The sequence below is a fragment of the Mercenaria mercenaria genome, chromosome 5 (genome assembly GCF_021730395.1).
Source record: "Mercenaria mercenaria strain notata chromosome 5, MADL_Memer_1, whole genome shotgun sequence".
Classification (NCBI taxonomy): Eukaryota; Metazoa; Mollusca; class Bivalvia; order Venerida; family Veneridae; genus Mercenaria; species Mercenaria mercenaria.
The window spans coordinates 42,361,908-42,383,358 of record NC_069365.1 but is presented as its reverse complement, the minus strand read 5'-3'; the positions used below and the strand labels follow the sequence as shown (position 1 = coordinate 42,383,358).

Here is a 21,451-nt window from a genome sequence, read left to right as displayed (position 1 = left end):
AACACATTGCCAAATAAATTAAGGGTTTTTTTTTGAAAAATTATTATGTAGTCAGTAGCCAGATTTTACTTTCATTAAATATGACATAGTTTATGAAATAATTGATGCAGAGGCAGTAAATAAAAAAAGCACAAATATTTTACTGGCTACCAGATCGTGATTTTCTTTGAACCACATTTAGCTTGTTCTGTTTTACCCTCAAATGGACATTCATACACTATACTGTATTTTTTTATTCATATACGTTTACACATTGTCTTTCCAATACTTATCTGTCGTGAAAGGTGATTACATTTGAGTCCATTAGTAATATTTTTATAACTGTTATAAAATATGATCCAAACATGACCTAAACTGCTGCACTTTTATCAATCTCATTGAAACTTGGTCGAACATAATAGGTTATGTAATGGCAAAGAAACGAAAAGTTAGCGATTTGACAAGTTTCCGATAAGATCAACATAGGGTCATCGTGTCAGGTGAAAGTGTTTGCTATACTGGCCAGAGGATAGTCAGTCTTAATTGATAATAGAATCTTAAACACCGTGACTTTCGTATGAATTTACCAGTGTGTTTCATTTTTTTTCACAACATACTTCGACATTAAATATAACTGATTAATGTACAATTCTTCATTGTTGAAATGTTTCAAAGGATAGATACAGTACCACCTTGAAGTATTATGTGTGTTGTAAAAATATTTAAGATTTCGTGCGTACAATATCTCCAGAAAATACACAACACTTAGGATATACAATATATTTTTGTAGAGTTGCGAAAAGTTTACCTTTTACATAGAAAAAAAAAAAGATGTTACGTTTTCTGTAATTGTTTTATACAGTTTTGGTACTTTCAAGTCGAAATCATTATTAAGGCTTTGGTTTACGAAGCATTAAACTTCCGGTCTTTTTTCGTCTGCTCGCTCTTAGGAACGACCTTTTACCTGGTATAGATGGTTTAAAAAGTAACTGTACATGCTTGAACCCTCTTTGTATGAATGTCCTCATATCGACATAGTAAGTTGCCGGCAGCATCCAGAATACAAAAATACCCTGGAGAAAATTTGATTTTAATTAGTTGTGCACATATCGCCTGTGCGATAAATGTATCGAAAATAATGTTTTCTTTGCAATTACCCATCTTGACAACATCTGGTTAGAAAGAAAAACATGTTTCATGCTTTGTTATGTTTGATCAATGATGTGAATACTGCATGCAAGTTTCAAGGTAAAACCTGCGCAAAACAGATTTTCGTATTATCAAATGGTAAACATAGCGCTATTACTGTTAAAACATAGAACGTTTTTTAAACAAAAACTTTATTTTTTTTGTAAAACTGGTAATCAAACAAAGAAATCTAGTTTGTTTATAATTTTTATTATTAAAATCAGTTGCATTTAGCAAACGCCCCCGCTGGGTATTTAGATACGGTAGCATAAGCTTCCGATAGTTTTTGTGTTACAGTCACAAACATTGTGATTCATCCAGTAGCTGTAATAAAGAGTTACTAATGAAAGCCACCCGGTGACCCTGCGTAAAAATTTGATTATAACGGAGTGTAGAATTTCAGCGTCAGGGCTTTGTTCGCATGCATGATACAGGCAGAAAAATGTGGTTTTACTTTGTGGAAATACTAGATTAACATGTTAACGTATTGGCATAACGTTGCAGCGGCTTTTTAGATGTAATGTTTTAGAGATGATTTACAAATTGAAATGATGTGTAACAAAGTGCAGTGCTGTTTTTTCGCGATATCTGGATAGCTTTCTATTGTGGGATGATGTTTTCTGAGATAAAACTGGAACATAAAAGATATATTTATAAAGAGCTATAAAGAGATAGGATCAGGTTGTGTTTCAAGGAGTTGGTTTTATTTTCTTTTATGTTTTTTACTTTAACTAAAGATTTGATATGAGTTCAGATAAACAGACAGACGGATCCAAGTCGTCGGGGAACGGTAGTTGTTTACGTGCTGGCATTCCTGAGTCGGATACTGGCGAGAGTGGGGAGGAGTCGGAGCCGACGTACCGACATTACGACAACTTTGAAACCGACGTTTGCCTTACTCAGGACGAAGATGACGATCCGACGGATCTCAGCGCCGGCGTCGTGAGAGATTTGGGTCAAAATCTTCAACCCGTCGGGAATGGAATTTCTAAAATAAATTCGTCAGGTATTGACAAAAGGGATTTAATACATAAAGATTTAAATGGGATTAACCGTGGTATGAGCAGTGATTCAGACAGCTGTACGGAGAGCGAGCTTACTCAAGGTCAAGGTCAGGCAACAGACGATACAACCACAACAAGCACGTCAGAGTCGGAGGAAACTCAAATGTAAGAAAATTTATAAATTCATGTAATTATATTTTCAAAATTTTGACTCTGAAAACAGGAGTTAAAAGTCAATGCGGACGAAGTTTTTTTTTCTGACTCCGTTTCAAAAGGGCCATTTAAAGTTTCAATGTTGTTTTCAACTTTTGACCCCCAAAGGGAGAACAGTTAAACACACAGATGTTCCCTTCTTGAGTTACAGATAACTATCTAAATGTATTTGCACCATTATCACTGTCGGTGAAATACTCGAGCATACAACATACACGCCCAGAAGGGCTGATTGTATACCATCAAATAGTTTTATTGTCAACTCGTATCGTTTGTTTTGAATAAAATTACTACATTTTATATTTAGTGATCAGAACGAGTGATATACAATATGATTTTAAAAATGACCTTGTTTACATTTAAAACATTAATAAGGTTTACATGTAAACATTTACGAAGATGGTTTACTGTTTGTTAAAAACGGCATATAATTTCATGTAGTAAATGTGACCCCAAATCTGACACTCCATTGATAAATCGATAGATTATCGATGCTTGGTTGACTGACAAAGAGCTCAAATGGACCACATATTTGACACTTCCGAAACAACTTAGCACCTTATGTGGTCAATATTTAAGCCTAATGAAATTCTTATTGACAAAACGAATCAGAGTTTGACCAGAAGCCGAAATCATGCATGGTGCACAACAAAGACAATTTTTGTGACATTAATTCAGTTACGACACAATCCATATGTTACAGTAAAAGGAACCTTCTTTTTTCAGAAACGCTGGTGTTATTTTAATTACCCCAGTGTCGTGAAAAGATATTCAGCCTTATTACATATACATATAAATCATTATTAGATGTAAAAAAATAAAATATATACTAAGTAATAAGTATCAAAAGTATTTAAGTCCAAATATATAATTATAACGTAAAATATTAATAACGTTACATATTACGTTAAAATAACCTTAGTCCAAAAGACAACATACAATATATTTTGCTATCTGAAAAACAGAAATTTATCCCAATCTCTCTTGAGACATTTAACCCTTATCATGCTTGACACCATTGATTCTGCCTTTGCGACCAGTGTAGATCATGATCAGCCTGCACATCCGTACAGTCTGATCATGATCTGCACTGTTCGCAATTCAGCCAGTATCTTTATGGCAAGCACCCCTTTTAACAGTTAATGGTGCTGTCGAAATTGGAAGATGGACAAGTTCATTATAGAAATTTAGCAGGGTAAGGGTTAAATATCATGAATTCATTCTTCGTTGCATTGGATAAGTTTCTCTATATAAGGCAATAGATGGCCTGATAAGAGACTGGGCCACGTTTTGACTGCGTCCGTGTACATGTATATGTTTTGTGGTAAAATACACGTTGTATCAATGACCGAGAGACACGTTGACAGCAACAAGGATTACTGATATAATTTTAATCCTTATTACTTATCTTTTTACAGTTGGGTACCAATAAGCAAACGGCCGTCGGCCCGCCTGGTTCAGGACACGACTAGTGACCCGCCACCAAGTGCTACATCATCTAACGGTAGTGATCAAAGCCGTCCGCAGAGTTACATACATAAAGCCAGTAGCCTGCCTCCCGCCGGCGCCGGCAGTTTAACATATGTCACATCTCCTTCCGTATTATCCCAGATGGAGAAAAATAACAGCAGAGCAGGCTCGCACGACAGTGCCAGACGTGACTCTAGAGACTCATGGCACACCCTGCAGTCAAACCTGCAGTCGTCCGGTGTGAACAAGAGAGTTTCACCATCGAAACAAGTAAGCCTGGGTTTGCTTCGTCACGACGAGACTACTGGGACAATAACCCTAGATATCAGGAACGTTCCGAATGGAGATTCCGGTGAGTGTTAGAGTGTCATTCATTCCTAAGCTTGCGGAGTTTTGGTTTCGGCTTCATTCTTAAACCCCTAAGTTAAAGAATATGACAGTTATTTTTTTTTTTGTAAGTTATTATTAATTAATAATTTTTTGTCATTAAACAGGGAGCATTAATTTAAGAAAACTTTGCATTTAGTATTTGGCATAGCATGGCGAACCACGTTACTTTCCAGAAGTTTCTTGACGTCACAACAATTTTGACGAAATTAACACTGTACATGCCTCTTAGCTCAATATATAGGAGTGTCAATCTACGATAGCGGTCGAAGATCGATCCCGGGCGCGTATTCTCGTGAGATTATAAAAGACATTGTGTCTAAAATCATTCGTCCATCCTGATTATAGTGTTGGGAAGTTGCAGTCACTTGCGTGAGCACATGTTTGTCGGTAGAATCAGACCTGTTAGGTTACTGTGCGTGTTATCAAACAGAAAAAAATCAATGCTTGTATATCAGTGATGTCTTCTTGCTTATAGTCTGGACGCTTCTTCAAAAATTACTATATGTGTACAACATTTTATCTGCCTTACCTTATGAACTTATTTTTTATTCAAGCATTAGAAGTGTAAGTATTTTTGCATAGAATGGCGCACCGGCGTTCACATGTTATTGTCCAGTGGTTCTAACAGGTGATCACAATACAAGTATATCAGTGATGTTTCTTCACAAAATTACTATACATGTACACATTTTATCTGAATTGCCTTTTCAACTAATGTTCTGAAAGAAATATGGTCATGCAGGGCTGAATCAACCAAGCACCGTAACATCATTAAATTAATGACGTGTATAATGGGGCGCTTTTACAGCGTCGTGTTCATGTATCTCAGGGTTTTGTACACTTTTCATGTTATAGAACTGATACACGTTTGGAAATACTTGAAATTTTAAAGGCCAAAACTACTAGTTAACATGTACTTTATATTCAGTTGCTAGTATCTGTGATAGATCTACATCTCGTTATTAACTTATTATTCAGATCTGCAGAATATGACACACTGTTATATAAATTGTGCATATCATATCAAACAGTCAGAGTCAATACTCTACTGAAACAATATGAGAAGTTAAGGGCCAGTATGAAACAAACATGACTTAAACAAAAACATAGGGCCAATATGGGATTCAAGCATCTAAACTGGTTAAATTGAGAGGGCCAATGCGGAGTTGAATGATAAAATTATCATTCATGAAGATATTTTATATTGGCCATATTATTTTTTTCCTCTGGCATTCATGTTGACCCTCGGCCTTGGGCGAATACGACCACCCCTTGACAAATAACAATAGCAGTATGAAACCATTTGCATTATTTCGGGAGACGGATATCGAAATTTGGGTCCCGGCATACCAAATGCCGTCATTGGAATACAGTTGTAGTAAGAAAGACCTATTCTTTTAACATTATGAAGTCATCGCAATGAATAGACACATTTAAAAACTACAATTAATAACCAGTTTTCATGATTATCATGAAGTAACATAACGCTCGCATTAATTCTAAGGTAAACAAGATTTATTAAAGAAATTTTCATGCCAAAATTTTATTCCAGATCATGACGTCTTTATCTTTCTTTCGGAGAAACAACAAACATATTTTAATGTTATCAGCTAAATATTACACTAGATTCTAGGAAAACCTCTGTAATCTCTACATGAAAAAATACGAACAAATTTCAAAGATTCCAACAAAATCCGACATTATATCGGTATGGTGCCAATTTAAACTTCAATGAATAAGCATGTTTTTATTCCTTCAAAACTCGTGCAGAAACATTACGTACCATTATATGTACTTATATTGCATGTGTCTTATGTATATAGAATGAAGAGGACCATTTCTGACGTATAGTTTCAATTGCTTTGACGAAAACAGTAGTCATTCCGATTCAAAAGGAATAACTCAAATTTGACGAAAATTAAAGTTACTTTGACCAACTTTTGAAATCTTTAAAGGAAGATATTTAAATGTCAGTATTTAGTTTTTGAGTTAACAAATCATAAAGTAACGAATATGCCTGTATGTGACATAAGTAACACAATATAAGCGTGTACTTAATTCTATACCACATGTTGCCCACCATTGTGCCATAGAAAATGCACCACATAAGCTTTCATTCTTTACAATTTTTGAGGGAATTCGTCCCCGCCAACCGTGACAAAATACAGGTTTTGTCTGACACACTATTGGCACTGCATATACAAAAGTTTTGCAATCAAGGTATGATAGTACTAAATAGGTTATCAAGAAGCACTTCCTGGGAAGTCGGATGCGGACTCATTTTTTCGCCAGTTAAAGTGGAATTTTCGTGTTTTATGTAAGCCAGTTCAGCTCCTCTTTTTATTTCATTGTGGACCTATACTTGACATTTTGGTAGCATTTTTCAAGGAGATTTTTGCATTTATAGAAAGGTTTTTTTTGTGGTTTATTGTCATTTAAGAACATAAGACTAGTACTTCCTTTATAATCATGGGCCTAGCTATGTGTTACAGCTCTCAGAAGATTGTTGATTTTAAATAGAACATATAGCAAATTTATTTACTACTGTATTACCTCAAACAGAACCAAAATCAAACTAATGTACGATGTCTGAATGCCACAGCTGACGTGTAAAACCTCATACTGTGACTGTAAGGAGAACAGATGCGTTACTGTGATCTATCTCTATAATGTTTGGAACTAGATGCAATCTAGAAATAATTATAAGCCGCACGGGGCGTGCACGTGTGCGATGAAAATCTTAATGATTCCAAAGAAATACTATAAAATTGTATGAAGTTTTTGAAAAGTATTTCGATTGCCCTAGATTATAAAGCGGGTCACTGATGATACAAATGATAGAACCGAGTCTGGCCCTGAACTGTGTGTGTGTTTGTGGTTTTTTGAAGCTTCATGTAAAAAATCGTTATACTATAAAAGTCAATAAAATAGTAAATATATGCATACGACATTGCACAAGTGCCATGATTGTTGGAAATTGTACCAGATACGTGCATTTAGAAGCAGTTATCTTACAGTCCATAATTGCGTCTTTTACTCGAAAGAACACGTGCATTCTCATTCTTGCGAATAACAGACATTTAAGGCATTCCTTACCCGTGTTCAAAAATAATCTGGCTCAGAGATCAGAACACACATTACACATATAATAACCTTTATACAGATTGACTAATTATGAATAATGCGAAGTTAACAGAGATCTGACGATATTTCAGGGATTATTACCTGGTTCATAAGCACGCTGCTATTTTACAGACCAAAGGCCCTCTGCTATGATGATATTTCAAAATAATGTGGCGTGTTACCGGGCAATGTTTGCCTTTATGATCAACAAGTCTTGAAGATTAACTTAAGTTTATTTACTTATTAATGTCGATTGGCTGTCAAAGATTATTTATAAGTATGGATTTACGGTATTTCTGGAAAGCATTTGTGTAAACCATTACTGTTATGTCTTCGGACTTCGGTGTGATTTATTGATATATTTGTACATAAAAATAACCACATGGCGATTTTGTAAGATTTTCTGTTGTTTTTGTAATTAGTGACAGATTTATCGGATAAAAAAATTGTCCAACATTTTAATTATACTATCGGTGTTACGCCTGTATACATGTTTTGGGGTATTTTATAAATTGCAAAGCTTATAGTAAAAAAAAAAATGTACGGAGGTTTGGGATACCATTCATATTATTTGGTAATCGAACAAAACAGTTCCTGAAATCATTCACAAATATGATCATTAAAATCTGTAAGAAGATCCTTTGGAAGTAAAGAATGCAGAATAATAACAAACTCGGTTTGATTGAGTCTGTTTATGAAGGGTAATGGAAAGTGCAGCACCCCTTTCGACCCCTAACATCTACTACACGTGTATTGGATGGACTCCATGATCCCAAGGGACCAGAAAATATAACAGCACAAAAAAGTACAAACGTTCCATTATTACGGATGTATCAAAATAAATGCACATCCAAACATAAATGTCACTAGATTATAGTACTTTTACAGCCAGAAAATGGACTACTTTCAAACCACCATGTAGAATTTTGCAATTTTAAGCAGTTTAGATGATTTTCTTTGAAGTCACATGATAGCTGCTTGGGCAAAACTTTGAGAAGCTTTTTAAATAAACATGCCTCCAGTTTTTGGCGAAACTGTATTACACCTATGCTAACTTCGAGATACTGAAAAAAAAACGAACAGTTCATAAACCAAAGATAAAAACTTGTAAACAGTCCATTACGTTTTTCGAATGTTTATCTAATATAGACCGGAAACAGATAAATTTTATTTCTTTTTCAGCCTCATAATTATAGTATATCAAAGCCTTTTTATCATTTAAATACTTCAAAATCCTGGTCATAATCAGTGTATTTTCGAGGAACTTGACGTCTATTACTATCTGAAATTTCTATTTTCCATTAACAAAAAATATGGGTGGAGAAATGTTGGTCGTTTTATTCAAAGTCCAGGTGTCGATTCGAAGCAATTAAAAAGACTTCCGTCTTTATTTTTATGATATTGTATTGTTGCATTGTATACACACACACACACATGCAAATTGGTCGACCAAAGTTGTACCACCCTCTCCAGTATCTGCCCGTACTTAAATTCTTAAAATTATACACATTTAGATATAGTATACCATGTAGAAGATAAAGCAATATCCTTACTAAATATTTGAATAGTCTCCATACATCCTTTGAACCTGAATCCACGTCTTTTATATCTTTTTTTGCTTTTTCTATTCAAATAGAATTTCTCATGTATACATCTGATCGGGTATAAAATACAACTTGATCAACCAAAACCACAATTACAAATATCAATTATGGGATAAATACATATCTATTGAATACATTATGTTTCAACAATAGGTTGAATTCAAGCGTTGTTACTTTAGATATATAATGTTCTTTTTCTTCAGGAGAGCTTTCTTTACGACTTTCTGAAAATTCAGAAATGCCTCCCCCATGCATATTTTGCAACTAAGCCTTGTGTGTATAATTATAGTGCCGGTATATTCGGATAGCCCAAACGTTTATCTATGTCTTATCTAAGTTTGAACTCGAAAATCCCTCAGAGGAAGCGTATATTGCAGCTAATATATTTTCCATGTATGTTTTGTACTCATGCTATCGTTAATACAGGCAGTAAAGATTGTAAGATCGAAACTTCAAGAGTGCCTAAGCACACAGCCAAATATTAAAAAAAAGATTTTGGAACGTATTTCACAGTAATGAGGAATATAATTTGATTGGGAAAATTGTTAAACTGGCATTGTTTCAGATCTGTTAATATACCCAGAATGGCCATGGAAATAGGAAAGGATTTTCTGAAAGGTACAGTAGAAAAAAGTCTTTTGGGTGTAAAGTGGATCCGTCTCAACTCTTCGTTCATTTGCTGAGAAAATGAGGAAATGATATCCGTTAAAATAAGTATTTGTTTACCGGAACAGCAATAGTTCGGCAGTTTTTGTGTAGCTGAGTACCTTTTAGTCTAGCGACCGACTAGATTTTTTTTTTCAAAATTATTTCTCATATATTCTGACTTGATAAATTGGAAAAAAGGGGAAATAACAAGTTATCTCCTGTGAACTTAACATATGGACTAAGGGATGCAATTATATAAAAATTCATTAAGAAGCATCGCTCATGCGATGATAATGGTTGTCATGTTGACATATCGTACCTGTACCTTGCAGGTTTAGGTCACGAGGACGGACAGTATACACCCAGTGACGATACCCTGAATGCCGGGGGTGCCAATATGTCCATGCTGAAAGGAAGAAATGCACGTGATCACAGGTTTGGACAAAATATGAGGTATTATACAATGTATTGTGTGGCTTGTAGTGTTGACACAAAAGAGTTTTTCAAAAGTTTAGATTTTCCTCAGTCAGAAGTGCTAATTAAGAAATGTATGTGTGTTATAAGTTTGGATTAATTTAAAGTTAATCAACCAAAATATAAAAATTCAATCTAAAGAAAATGTTATTTCACACGTGATGTTCATTTGTTTATCGTCACAACTTGTCTGCTGGTGATAGTGAAGAAATAGTTGGCCTGGAAGAGTTGTACTGTTATTATTTTATCACATTTAAAAATCATTATCGACCAACAGTTGCTATTTCAAGTTTTATACTTGAAAACATAATTATTACATTGTCATAGGTATAAAAAGAAATGCTAGAAAAATTAATAAACGAACACTAGTTTCCCTTACACGTTTACTGCTTTAATACATGTCTGTTCATAATTATCATCCGTGTAAGAGTTCAATAAGCTTTAACTAGGCCTTTTACTTTCCTGAAAAATATATATTCTACCACGGATTTACAGATCTGTAATATTTTCAGTTTCACAGAGAGTGTTTGTGTGGTATGCAGCGGTCTATACATGTTGTTTGTCGTGGTGTCGGGTCTCATTCTGCCCATAGCTGAAGTATTTGTATCCGAACCCTATCCTGCTCTCTTTGAGGTAAGTTCATGCATTTGCCAATCTCCATCAATAACGATAATGCCCGCGCAATTCCAAATGCCAGTCTGCAACAATAACGATAATGACCGCGGAATTCCAAATCCCAAATTGTAACAAGAACAATAATGCCTGCGCAATTCCAGATGCAAATCTGTAACAATAACGATAATGCCCGCGCAATTCCAAATGCCATGATAATGACGCGGAATTCCAAATCCCAAATTTTTATCAACCTAATCTGCTCCAAAATTCATGATTGAATTCATCAATAACATAATGCCGCGCAATTCCAAATGCAGTCTGCAAACAATAACGATAATGACCTGCGGAATTCCAAATCCCAAATTGTAAAGACAATAATGCCTGCGCATTCCAGATGCAAATCTGTAACAAACGAAATGGCAATCATGCCATGATAATGACGCGAATTCCAAATCCAATTGTAACATAACAATAATGACGCGCAATCCGAATGACAATCTGTAACAATAATGACCGCGCAATTCCAAATGTAAATCTATAACAATAACGATAATGACTGCGCAATTCCAAATGCAAATCTGTAACGATAACGATAATGACCGCGCAAGTCCTAATGCCAATCTGTAACAACAACGATAATGACCGCGCATGTCCTAATGCCAATCTGTAACAACAACGATAATGACCATGCAATTCCTAATGCCAGTCTGTAACAGTAACGATAATGACCGCGCAGTTCCAAATGCCAATCTGTAACAGTAACGATAATGACCGCGCAAGTCCAAATGCCAATCTGTAACAGTAACGATAATGATCGCGCAATTCCTAATGCCAATCTGTAACAGTAACGATGATGACCGCGCAGTTCCAGATGCCAATCTGTAACAGTAACGATAATGACCGCGCAATTCCTAATGCCAATCTGAAACAACAACGATAATGACCGCGCAATTCCTGATTCCAGTCTGTAACAGTAACGATAATGACCGCGCAATTCCAAATGCCAATCTGTAACAGTAACGATTATGACCGCGCAATTCCAAATGCCAGTCTGTAACAACATCGATAATGACCGCGCAATTCCTAATGCCAATCTGTAACAACAACGATAAATTCCTAATGCCAATCTGTAACAACAACGATAATGACCGCGCAGTTCCTAATGCCAATCTGTAACAACAATGATAATGACCGCGCAATTCCTAACGCCAATCTGTAACAACAACGATAATGACCGCGCAATTCCTAATGCCAATCTGTAACAACAACGATAATGACCGCGCAGTTCCTAACGCCAATCTGTAACAACAACGATAATGACCGCGCAATTCCTAACGCCAATCTGTAACAACAACGATAATGACCGCGCAATTCCTAATGCCAATCTGTAACAACAACGATAATGACCGCGCAATTCCTAATGCCAATCTGTAACAACAACGATAATGACCGCGCAATTCCTAATGCCAATCTGAAACAACAACGATAATGACCGCGCAATTCCAAATGCAAATCTGTTACAATAACGATAATGACCGCGCAATTCCAAGTGTAAGTAGTCATTACGCTGCTTTCGAAGTTTGTAGCATGGATCATGATGAAAATTATTTCTTTTGCTGAAGAAAAACTGTTCTTCTGCCGCCGGTCACAACATTCAATACAAGTATACATTGAAATTCAATACAAGTTTAACCATTTACTTATCTTAAGTTAAAATTCCATGCAGTTTTCTGTAAAGTTTCAATAATGTGTCGCGTATGTACAGTTGCTTTCGTATTTCAGGGCTTCTATATTTACCTGTACGTGATGAGCATAGCTTTTCTTGTCTACGCCTATTCATACTTGCTGAGAATTCGAACATTCTCCGTCGGCCGTCGGGGACGCACGATAGTTTCGTCGGTACCTGTACACAGCCGGAAAAGGAACACGTGCATTGATGAGATAGAACAGCAGACGGGAAGTTTCTACCTCCGACTGGGGGCAGTAGGTGAGTATTTCACCTTGTTTTTATAATATTTCTGTGCCACAGAAGAAAAATTACTGACCTTTGGTAGTATCAGTCTCATTTGGTTCGAACTATTATGATTATTTCCGCGATGCTACTTGAATAAATTCAGAAATGAAATAAGTGATGTTCCAACAATGTAATTTATTTGACAAGCTCCATTAAATTGAACCTCTTTTGTCTTTAAGTAACATACCTAGGCTATCAAAATACTACAATGGAACCCCATCGTTGTTAAAGACAAATTTACTGAGTGAATATATTTGATTTTTTTATACATATTTTTTAGGGTTTGGTATTGGAAGTATGATAAAGAGTGGGCTTCATTTTGGAGAATATTTTGAGATGACAACGTCACCAAATTGTGCTCACGTGCTATTCGGAATACGACCTATCCTTCACCTCTGCTTTACATTCATTCAACTGTATTTTGTTTTCCTTAACTCAAAGGTGAGAAAAAAATAGAAATAAAAATACTCACTAGGATCACAGTTTTTCATTTTAGTTAATAAATTTGACATTCATTATATTTCAGGAATTTGGACTCGTGCTTACAACTAAAAAAAAAAAAAAGCTTTCCTAATTTGGTATTTTTGTTCTTGTGTACTCATACTTAAAACTACAACAAATCGATTTTCTAATTTGGTATTTTTGTTCTTTAGGACTCATGCTTAAAACTGCAAAAAGTTCGATTTCCTAATTTGGTATTTTTGTTATTGTGTACTCTTACTTAAAACTGCAAAAAAATCGATTTTCTGATTTGGTATTTTTGCTCGTGTACTCTAATTTTAAACTGCAAAAAGTTCGACTTCCTAACTTTGTATTTTTCTTCTTGTGTACTCTTACTTAAAACTACAGAAAGTTCGATTTCCTAATTTGGTATTTTTGTTCTTTAGGACTTATGCTTAAAACTGCAAAAAGTTCGATTTCCTAATTTGGTATTTTTGTTCTTGTGGACTCGTGCTTAGAACTGGAAAAAGTTCGATTTTCTAATTTGGTATTTTTTCTTGAGAAATTCTTATAGTTGTCTGAAAGATAATCTTTTTCTGAAAATAAGGGCGGAGGGAGGCTGAAAGATGCGTGTGTCCCAACACGTTGCTGACCTCCCACATTCATGGCCCTTTGTAGTGTGACAGGATAATTTTTTATTGATTACACATGTTATTTGACATATTATTTCATATTCCTGTGTTAAATACTTCAGTAATATAACATTTTATATGAAGACAGCTTTTGAAGAAAACTACATTTTGATGTGTGTAATTCTGCTTGTATAGATGATGATACACCGATACAGATACCTGGCAAGAATAGGTCTAATGCACATGATTGCCACAAATATCGCTGTATGGTTTGAGGATATTGTTAGAGAAACCCTCAGAGAACTTGGCAGAGCCTCGGCTGAGACAGTCGTTAACAATACAGCCGGTCAGAACAAGATGTACTCGTTAAGTAGTAAGTCAGGTTTAATCAGATATTTTTTTATAAATTTAATGAGTTGACTTAAACACTATGCTTTACATACAAACATATATTAATGTCATAGGATTGAGGTGTAAGCTATCAGCTTATATTAAAACCTCTTTCCTATTATTTCTTATTATTACTCTAGTTACTACATGTACAACCCCGTAATTGGTTGTTAACAAATTACTCACGTGGTGTTTCTTTAATATAATCAGGCCATGTGTTGAATACGAGTCACTTACCCATTTCATAGATGATATCTCTTTCTCCGAGACACCCATTTCACATACAGATGTTCAGAGATGATATCCCTTTCTCTGAAAAAAAAAAACAAAACAAACAACAAAAAACAACGTGAAATATATAGGACATTTGTTTGTTTCAGTGTAAGATTTAACTATCTTTCACGAGTGAACACCAGATGCAATACTGTGAAAATGAAAGATGATATTTTGATCTTGCATATAAAACAAACATTTTTTTATTTCGTGTTTTGACTAAATTTACCCATTTTATAATTTCTTACCAGTAAAAATATATTTGATAGTTTTCACTGTGAATATATCAAATATATTTCTTCTGATATTCCGATAAGTGACTGAAAAACGTTATAAATGAAATGTATTATTTGCATTCTACTTAAATAAATTAGTCAACGTTCATGTTGGTAATAGACTATGGTAAACATTTTTGTATTTCAGCAAGTGGTCTGAGGGTCATAGAGCAGTATGGTTTTCCTCACTGCCAAGGGGATTCACTGATGGGAGAGGTTGTTGAGATGTCTAGTCCATATCTCTACCCGTGTAGTATCTTGTATAGCATCATATGTGCCAGTAAGTTCCGTCTCTTCCAGAGTAGAGTAGGTTTCGTCTTGTCCCTAAGTTTCGTTTTGACACTATCCGTACCGTTGTTATATCTTGTAAGGCGTAATATGTGCCAGTAAGTTTTATTCTTGTCCCTGTGTCTACCCTTATAGTATCTTGTACAGCGTCATGTTCTAGTAAGTTTGGTCTTGTTTCTATCTTTATCCGTGCAATATCTTTTAAAGCTTCATATGTACAAATGAGTTTCGTATATCCGTGTATTATCTTGTAAACAGCGCTAGTAAGTGTCGTGTTGTCCCTAATCCTACCCGTTAAGTATCTTGTACAGCGTCACATGAGGCAGTAAGTTTCGTCTTGTTCTTATCTCCACCAGTGTAATATCTTGTACAACGTCATATGTGCCAGTAAGGTTCGTCTTGTCCCTAAGGTTCGTATTGTCCCTGTCTTTACCCATGTAAAATCTTTTACAGCTCCATATGTGTCGGCAAGTTTCATCTCGTTCCTAACTCTACCCTTGATATATCCTGTACAGCGTCAAATGTGCCTTAAGTTTCGTCTTGTCCCTGTGTCTACCCTTAAAATATCCTATACAGAGTCATGTGTGCCGAATAGTTTCGTCTTGTGCCTGTGTCTGCTCTTGTAAAATCCTGTACAGTGTCATGTGTGCCAGTGAGTTTCGTGTTGTCCCTGTGTCTACCCTTGTAATATCCTGTACAGCGTCGTATATGCCAGTGAGTTTCGTCTTGTCCCTGTGTGTGTCTGCCCGTGTAATATCCTGTCCAGCGTCATATATGCCAGTGAGTTTCGTCTTGTCCCTGTGTCTGCCCGTGTAATATCCTGTCCAGCGTCATATATGCCAGTGAGTTTCGTCTTGTCCCTGTGTCTGCCCGTGTAATATCCTGTCCAGCGTCATATATGCCAGTGAGTTTCGTCTTGTCCCTGTGTCTGCCCGTGTAATATCCTGTACAGCGTCATATATGCCAGTGAGTTTCGTCGTGTCCCTGTGTCTGCCCATGTAATATCCTGTCCAGCGTCATATATGCCAGTGAGTTTCGTCTTGTCCCTGCGTCTGCTCTTGTAATATCCTGTACAGCGTCATATGTGCCAGTGAGTTTCGTCTTATCCCTTTGTCTACCCTTGTAATATCCTGTACAGCGTCATATGTGCCAGTGAGTTTGTTTCGCCTTGTCCCTGTGTCTACCCTTGTAATATCCTGTACAGCGTCATATGTGCCAGTGAGTTTGTTTCGCCTTGTCCCTGTGTCTACCCTTGTAATATCCTGTACAGCGTCATATGTGTCAGTGAGTTTGTTTCGCCTTGTCCCTGTGTCTACCCTTGTAATATCCTGTACAGCGTCATATGTGTCAGTGAGTTCGTTTCGTCTTGTCCCTGTGTCTACCCTTGTGATATCCTGTACAGCGTCATATGTGCCAGGGAGTTTCGCCTTGTCCCTGTGTCTACCCTTGTAATATCTTGTACAGCGTCATATATGCCAGTGAGTTTCGTCTTGTCCCTTTGTCTACCCTTGTAATATCCTGTACAGCGTCATATCTGCCAGTGAGTTTGTTTCGCCTTGTCCCTGTGTCTACCCTTGTAATATCCTGTACAGCGTCATATGTGCCAGTGAGTTTGTTTCGCCTTGTCCCTGTGTCTACCCTTGTAATATCCTTTACAGCGTCATGTGTGTCAGTGAGTTTGTTTCGCCTTGTCCCTTGGTCTACCCTTGTTATATCCTGTACAGCGTCATGTGTGCCAGTGAGTTTGTTTCGCCTTGTCGCTGTGTCTACCCTTGTAATATCCTGTACAGCGTCATGTGTGCCAGTGAGTTCGTTTCGTCTTGTCCCTGTGTTTACCATTGTAATATCCTGTACAACGTCATATGTGCCAGTGAGTTCGTTTCGTCTTGTCCCTGTGTTTACCATTGTAATATCCTGTACAGCGTCATGTGTGCCAGTGAGTTTGTTTTGTCTTGTCCATGTGTTTACCATTGTAATATCCTGTACAGCGTCATATGTGTCAGTGAGTTCGTTTCGCCTTGTCCCTGTGTCTACCCTTGTAATATCCTGTACAGCGTCATATGTGCCAGTGAGTTCGTTTCGTCTTGTCCCTGTGTTTACCATTGTAATATCCTGTACAGCGTCATGTGTGCCAGTGAGTTTGTTTTGTCTTGTCCCAGTCTACCCTTGTAATATCCTGTACAGCGTCTTATGCGTCGGTTAGTTTCGTCTTGTCCCTGTGTCCCTAACTGTACCCGTGTAATACCCTGTACAACGTTATTTGTACTTGTGAGCATATGGTGATTTTCGTTATGTCTCTGCTCGTGTAGTTTCTTGTCTAGAATCATATACACGTATGCGAGTTAGTTTCATTTTTAGCTCGACTATTCATAGAATAGTAGAGCTATTGGACTCGCCCATGCGTCGGCGTCGGCGTCCGCGTCCGCGTCCCGAATTTGGTTAAGGTTTTGTATGTAAGCTGGTATCTCAGTTTCCACTTGTGGGAATGGATTGAAACTTCACACACTTATTCACTGTGACAAACTGACTTACATTGCACAGGTTCCATAACTCTATTTTGCTTTTTTACAAAATTATGCCCCTTTTTCGACTTAGAAATTTTTGGTTAAGGTTTTGTATGTAAGCTGGTAACTCAGTAACCACTTGTGGGAATGGATTGAAACTTCACACACTTATTCACTGTGATTAACTGACCTACATTGCACAGGTTCCATAACTCTATTTTGCTTTTTTACAAAATTATGCCCCTTTTTCGACTTAGAAATTTTTGGTTAAGGTTTTGTATGTAAGCTAGTATCTCAGTACTTACTAATGGGAATGGATTGAAACTTCACATACTTGCTCACTGTCATGATCTGACATGCACTAAGCAAGTTCCATAACTCTACTCTTTTTTTTCAAAATTATGCTCCTTTTTCGACTTAGTAGTTTTTGGTTAAATTTTTGTATGTAATCTGATATCTCAGTATCCACTAATTGGAATGGATTGAAACTTCACACACTTGTTCACTGTCATGATCTAACATGCTCTGTGAAGGTCCCATAACTCTACTTGGCATTTTTACAAAACTATGCCCCTTTGACTTAGCAGTTTTTGGTTAAGTTTTTGTATGTAAGCTGGTATCTCAGTATCCACAAATTGGAAAGGATTGAAACTTCACACACTTGTTCACTGTCGTGATATGACATGCAGTACAGAGGTTCAATACCTCTACTTTGCATTTTACAAAATTATGCCCCTTTTTCAACTTTTGTATTCATTCAATTGACAAGGCTGTTGAATAGTCGAGCGTTGCTGTCCTCCGACAGCTCTTGTTTTGGTACCAGTTACTTACTTACTATACCTATCGCTACCTTTTATATTTTGTACACCATCATGTCCCTATTATTACCCAAGTTGTACATGTACATCATCACATATACCAGTTAGTTACTTCTTGTCCCCATCCGTACTCATGATATATCTCGTACATCGTCATAAGATTCTGTACCAGTTAGTTAACTATGTGGTTTAGATCACTGACCTTTAATCACTTGCCCTACCTCGATATGGCTTCGAAAGTTCGCTTGGGATGTAGAAGTCTACATGTAAAGAAGCCGTCTGGCATACGGAAGGCGGATGGTCATACTCAGTCGATGGCTCATGCCTGAAACAATACCTTGAAGGGCACCCGGAATCTATTTTCAGCGCAAAACACTGGATAAGTCGCCATATTACCTAGATTGTGTCGATGTGACTCTAAACCAAACAAAAAAGAAACAAAACGTACTTCCTTTCCCTTATATATCGTACATCATCAACTGCACTGGTCAGTTAATTAACAGTTATGGGAAATATGTCTGCTGTTCCCTTCTAATTTCATTGTGTAGGCGGGGCTTACAATCCGTACTCTATGACAGAGTATAATTTAAAGTCATATCTCCTTGTCTGCTGTGGAATAATATTAATAGTATTTAACTATTTCAATTTTGAATGTAGCCTTGATACAACATCATATGTACCAGTTAGGAACTTTGTATTTCTGTTCGCTTGATGTAGCTTGTTCATTAGCATCTGTACACCAGTAAGTTATATAGCTGTTTAAAATATTATTAGAATAATTTTGTACCAGCTTGATATTCTTGTCCCTGTCTATAGTATCGTAAATCATCATCTATTTGTGTTTGTAAGGGTTTCTCCCCTTATTTGTTTTCGTGTACATGTTATTTTGTTTTGTAAATCATTATTTTAGCCCATTTGTTACGCATGTCCAACTGAATGTATCCTAGTTGTACCTTGTACTTCATCATTATGAACTAGTAAGTTATCCCGTCCCTGCCTGACCACTTCAGTATCTTGTACATCATCATGAATACGTTACATAGTTTGTATTAATTTTATCCCCGTGTAATGTCAGGCACTTGTATAGCATCAAAATGTACATGCAACAGTTTTTTAAATCAACCAGATATTGTTATAACTAAAGGAATTTTCAAACAAAAATAATGACATTAATTTTCACGTAATAATAAATAAATAATAGATATGATAGTTTGCTCTGAAACAATTAATTGAACTGTGCACCATTATAAAGAGTATATTATTATATGGGTTATTGAGTTTAGCCCAGTCTGGTTTCAAGCCGTTTACTACCATCCATGAATTATGCTGTTGAGCAAAATGCATTCTGGATTAAAAAGATGGTTTCATGCTTAACACATCAATATTATGACGTTATTTTACATAATCTGTGCATTACTTGAACATGCAAATGTGTTTACCAATTAAACAAGCAATGATTGTGTTATAACGTTTAAATTACATTCCACCATCGTGTACGCTTAAATCTGATGTCATTCTATTTTTTAATAGGCATCTTGTTCGTGATGTGGCTGAATCTGGGCAAACGTGACTGGAAACTTGACCGAAATTCTGAAGAAGGTGTGCCAAAAGAACGCTCGAGTGTAGATTGTTCAAGTTCAAGTAGAGGCTTGTTTCTTGGCATCATAATATTCGTGGCTGCCGTGATTATTCTCATCACATTTTTCGTGCTTGTGCGAACAGACGAATTTATGAATACAGCTGTTCGTCTGGACCATTTGGGAGATGTTGCAATATTTGTTTTAACCACTATCTCACTGATTTTAGCATTTCACCGGACGCATGGACTGCGCTACCCTGAACAAGATCAAGGTCCCGGTTTTGAAGACGCTTTATTAGTGATTTCCGTTATAGGAGTGTTTATTTTGTGCATTGCAAACATTATTGCAGGAATTCTTACAGACGTTGAACATTACGGGCATTTGATAATACTGTCAAGCTGTCTCAGATGTGTTCAGGCAAGTGTGCAAACGCTGTATTTGCTAAACACGATGCGGAAAAGCGTTTGGAAACGAGAGCACGAGGAAGCAAAAACAGGGCGCGAATTTGTGACTTTTTTGCTTATTTGCAATATTGCATTATGGGGTATGAACATTTTTGAAGTTCAGAGATCTGAAGCTAACCCTGTGCAGGCGAAGTTTTATGGAAGTGTTGCTTGGAATATAATCACGCATGTTTCAGTGCCATTTGCAATCTTCTACAGGTTCCATTCAACAGTTTGCTTAGCAAACATCTGGAAACATGCTTGGAAATTCAGAAATTAGCGCCAGGACAACCACATTTTTCAGCCAGTCAGGAGGTGTGTTTATTTCCTGTATATAAATCATGACCTCATGCAATAAGCTCTTGTAATTGTATCAGGCAGCTGGTATTTCATATAACATAAATCTAGTCGACATTTTACCTGTATAATACTTTCATATTATATTAAGAACACATTTTATGTACACGGGACCAGTCTTTTAGTACAGACGGTTTCTTATGAATTATATTATTTGATAGATTTAACGTTTTCATGTTTTTATCTTCATTACGAAAAGGCGTGATTTTGATATCCTCAAAAATAACCGTCATCGACAGGTGGTCCAAAAGCCGGATATTTCTTCAAACTGACATTGTCGCCTCCTGTTCATGAGGTATAAATCATTTTCTCATTTGATGTTAACCCTTACCCTGCTAAATTTCTATAATGAACATGTCCATCTTTTAATTTAGACGGTACCATTAACTGTTAAAAGGGGTGCATACCAAAACTATACTGACTGAATGGCGAACAGTGCAGATCATGATCACACTGCACGGATATGTAGGCTGATCATGATCTGCACTGGTCGCAAAGACAGAAGACTTTACTGCCAAACTAAGTCCTATTAGAATTCATACATTGTCAACTACAATTGCGAAGTAAACAACTAGATTTCACACATGGCTTTTTAGAATTGCTACTTGGTCAAATTCATAAGGTTTCAGTTTTATGCCTAAAAAGCTGCATTATGTTTCGATTAAGTACCAGTTATGCACCTTAATTTTTCCGATGTCGGGACAATTGATTAATGTATCAAATTAAGC

General features: G+C 36.4%; 1 protein-coding gene across 1 annotated transcript; it reads left to right on the top strand.

Moving 5' to 3' along the window:
* The first annotated feature begins 1,380 nt into the window (after positions 1–1,380).
* On the top strand, positions 1,381–20,885 carry LOC123557017 (proton channel OtopLc-like). Its single transcript, XM_053543339.1, has 9 exons — positions 1,381–2,336; positions 3,803–4,206; positions 9,952–10,072; positions 10,606–10,726; positions 12,491–12,695; positions 13,003–13,163; positions 13,991–14,168; positions 14,882–15,013; positions 19,874–20,885. The coding sequence occupies exons 1-9, from the start codon at positions 1,912–1,914 to the stop codon at positions 20,644–20,646; spliced, it is 2,520 nt and encodes an 839-aa protein (XP_053399314.1). The 5' UTR covers positions 1,381–1,911; the 3' UTR covers positions 20,647–20,885.
* Positions 20,886–21,451: the final 566 nt, after the last annotated feature.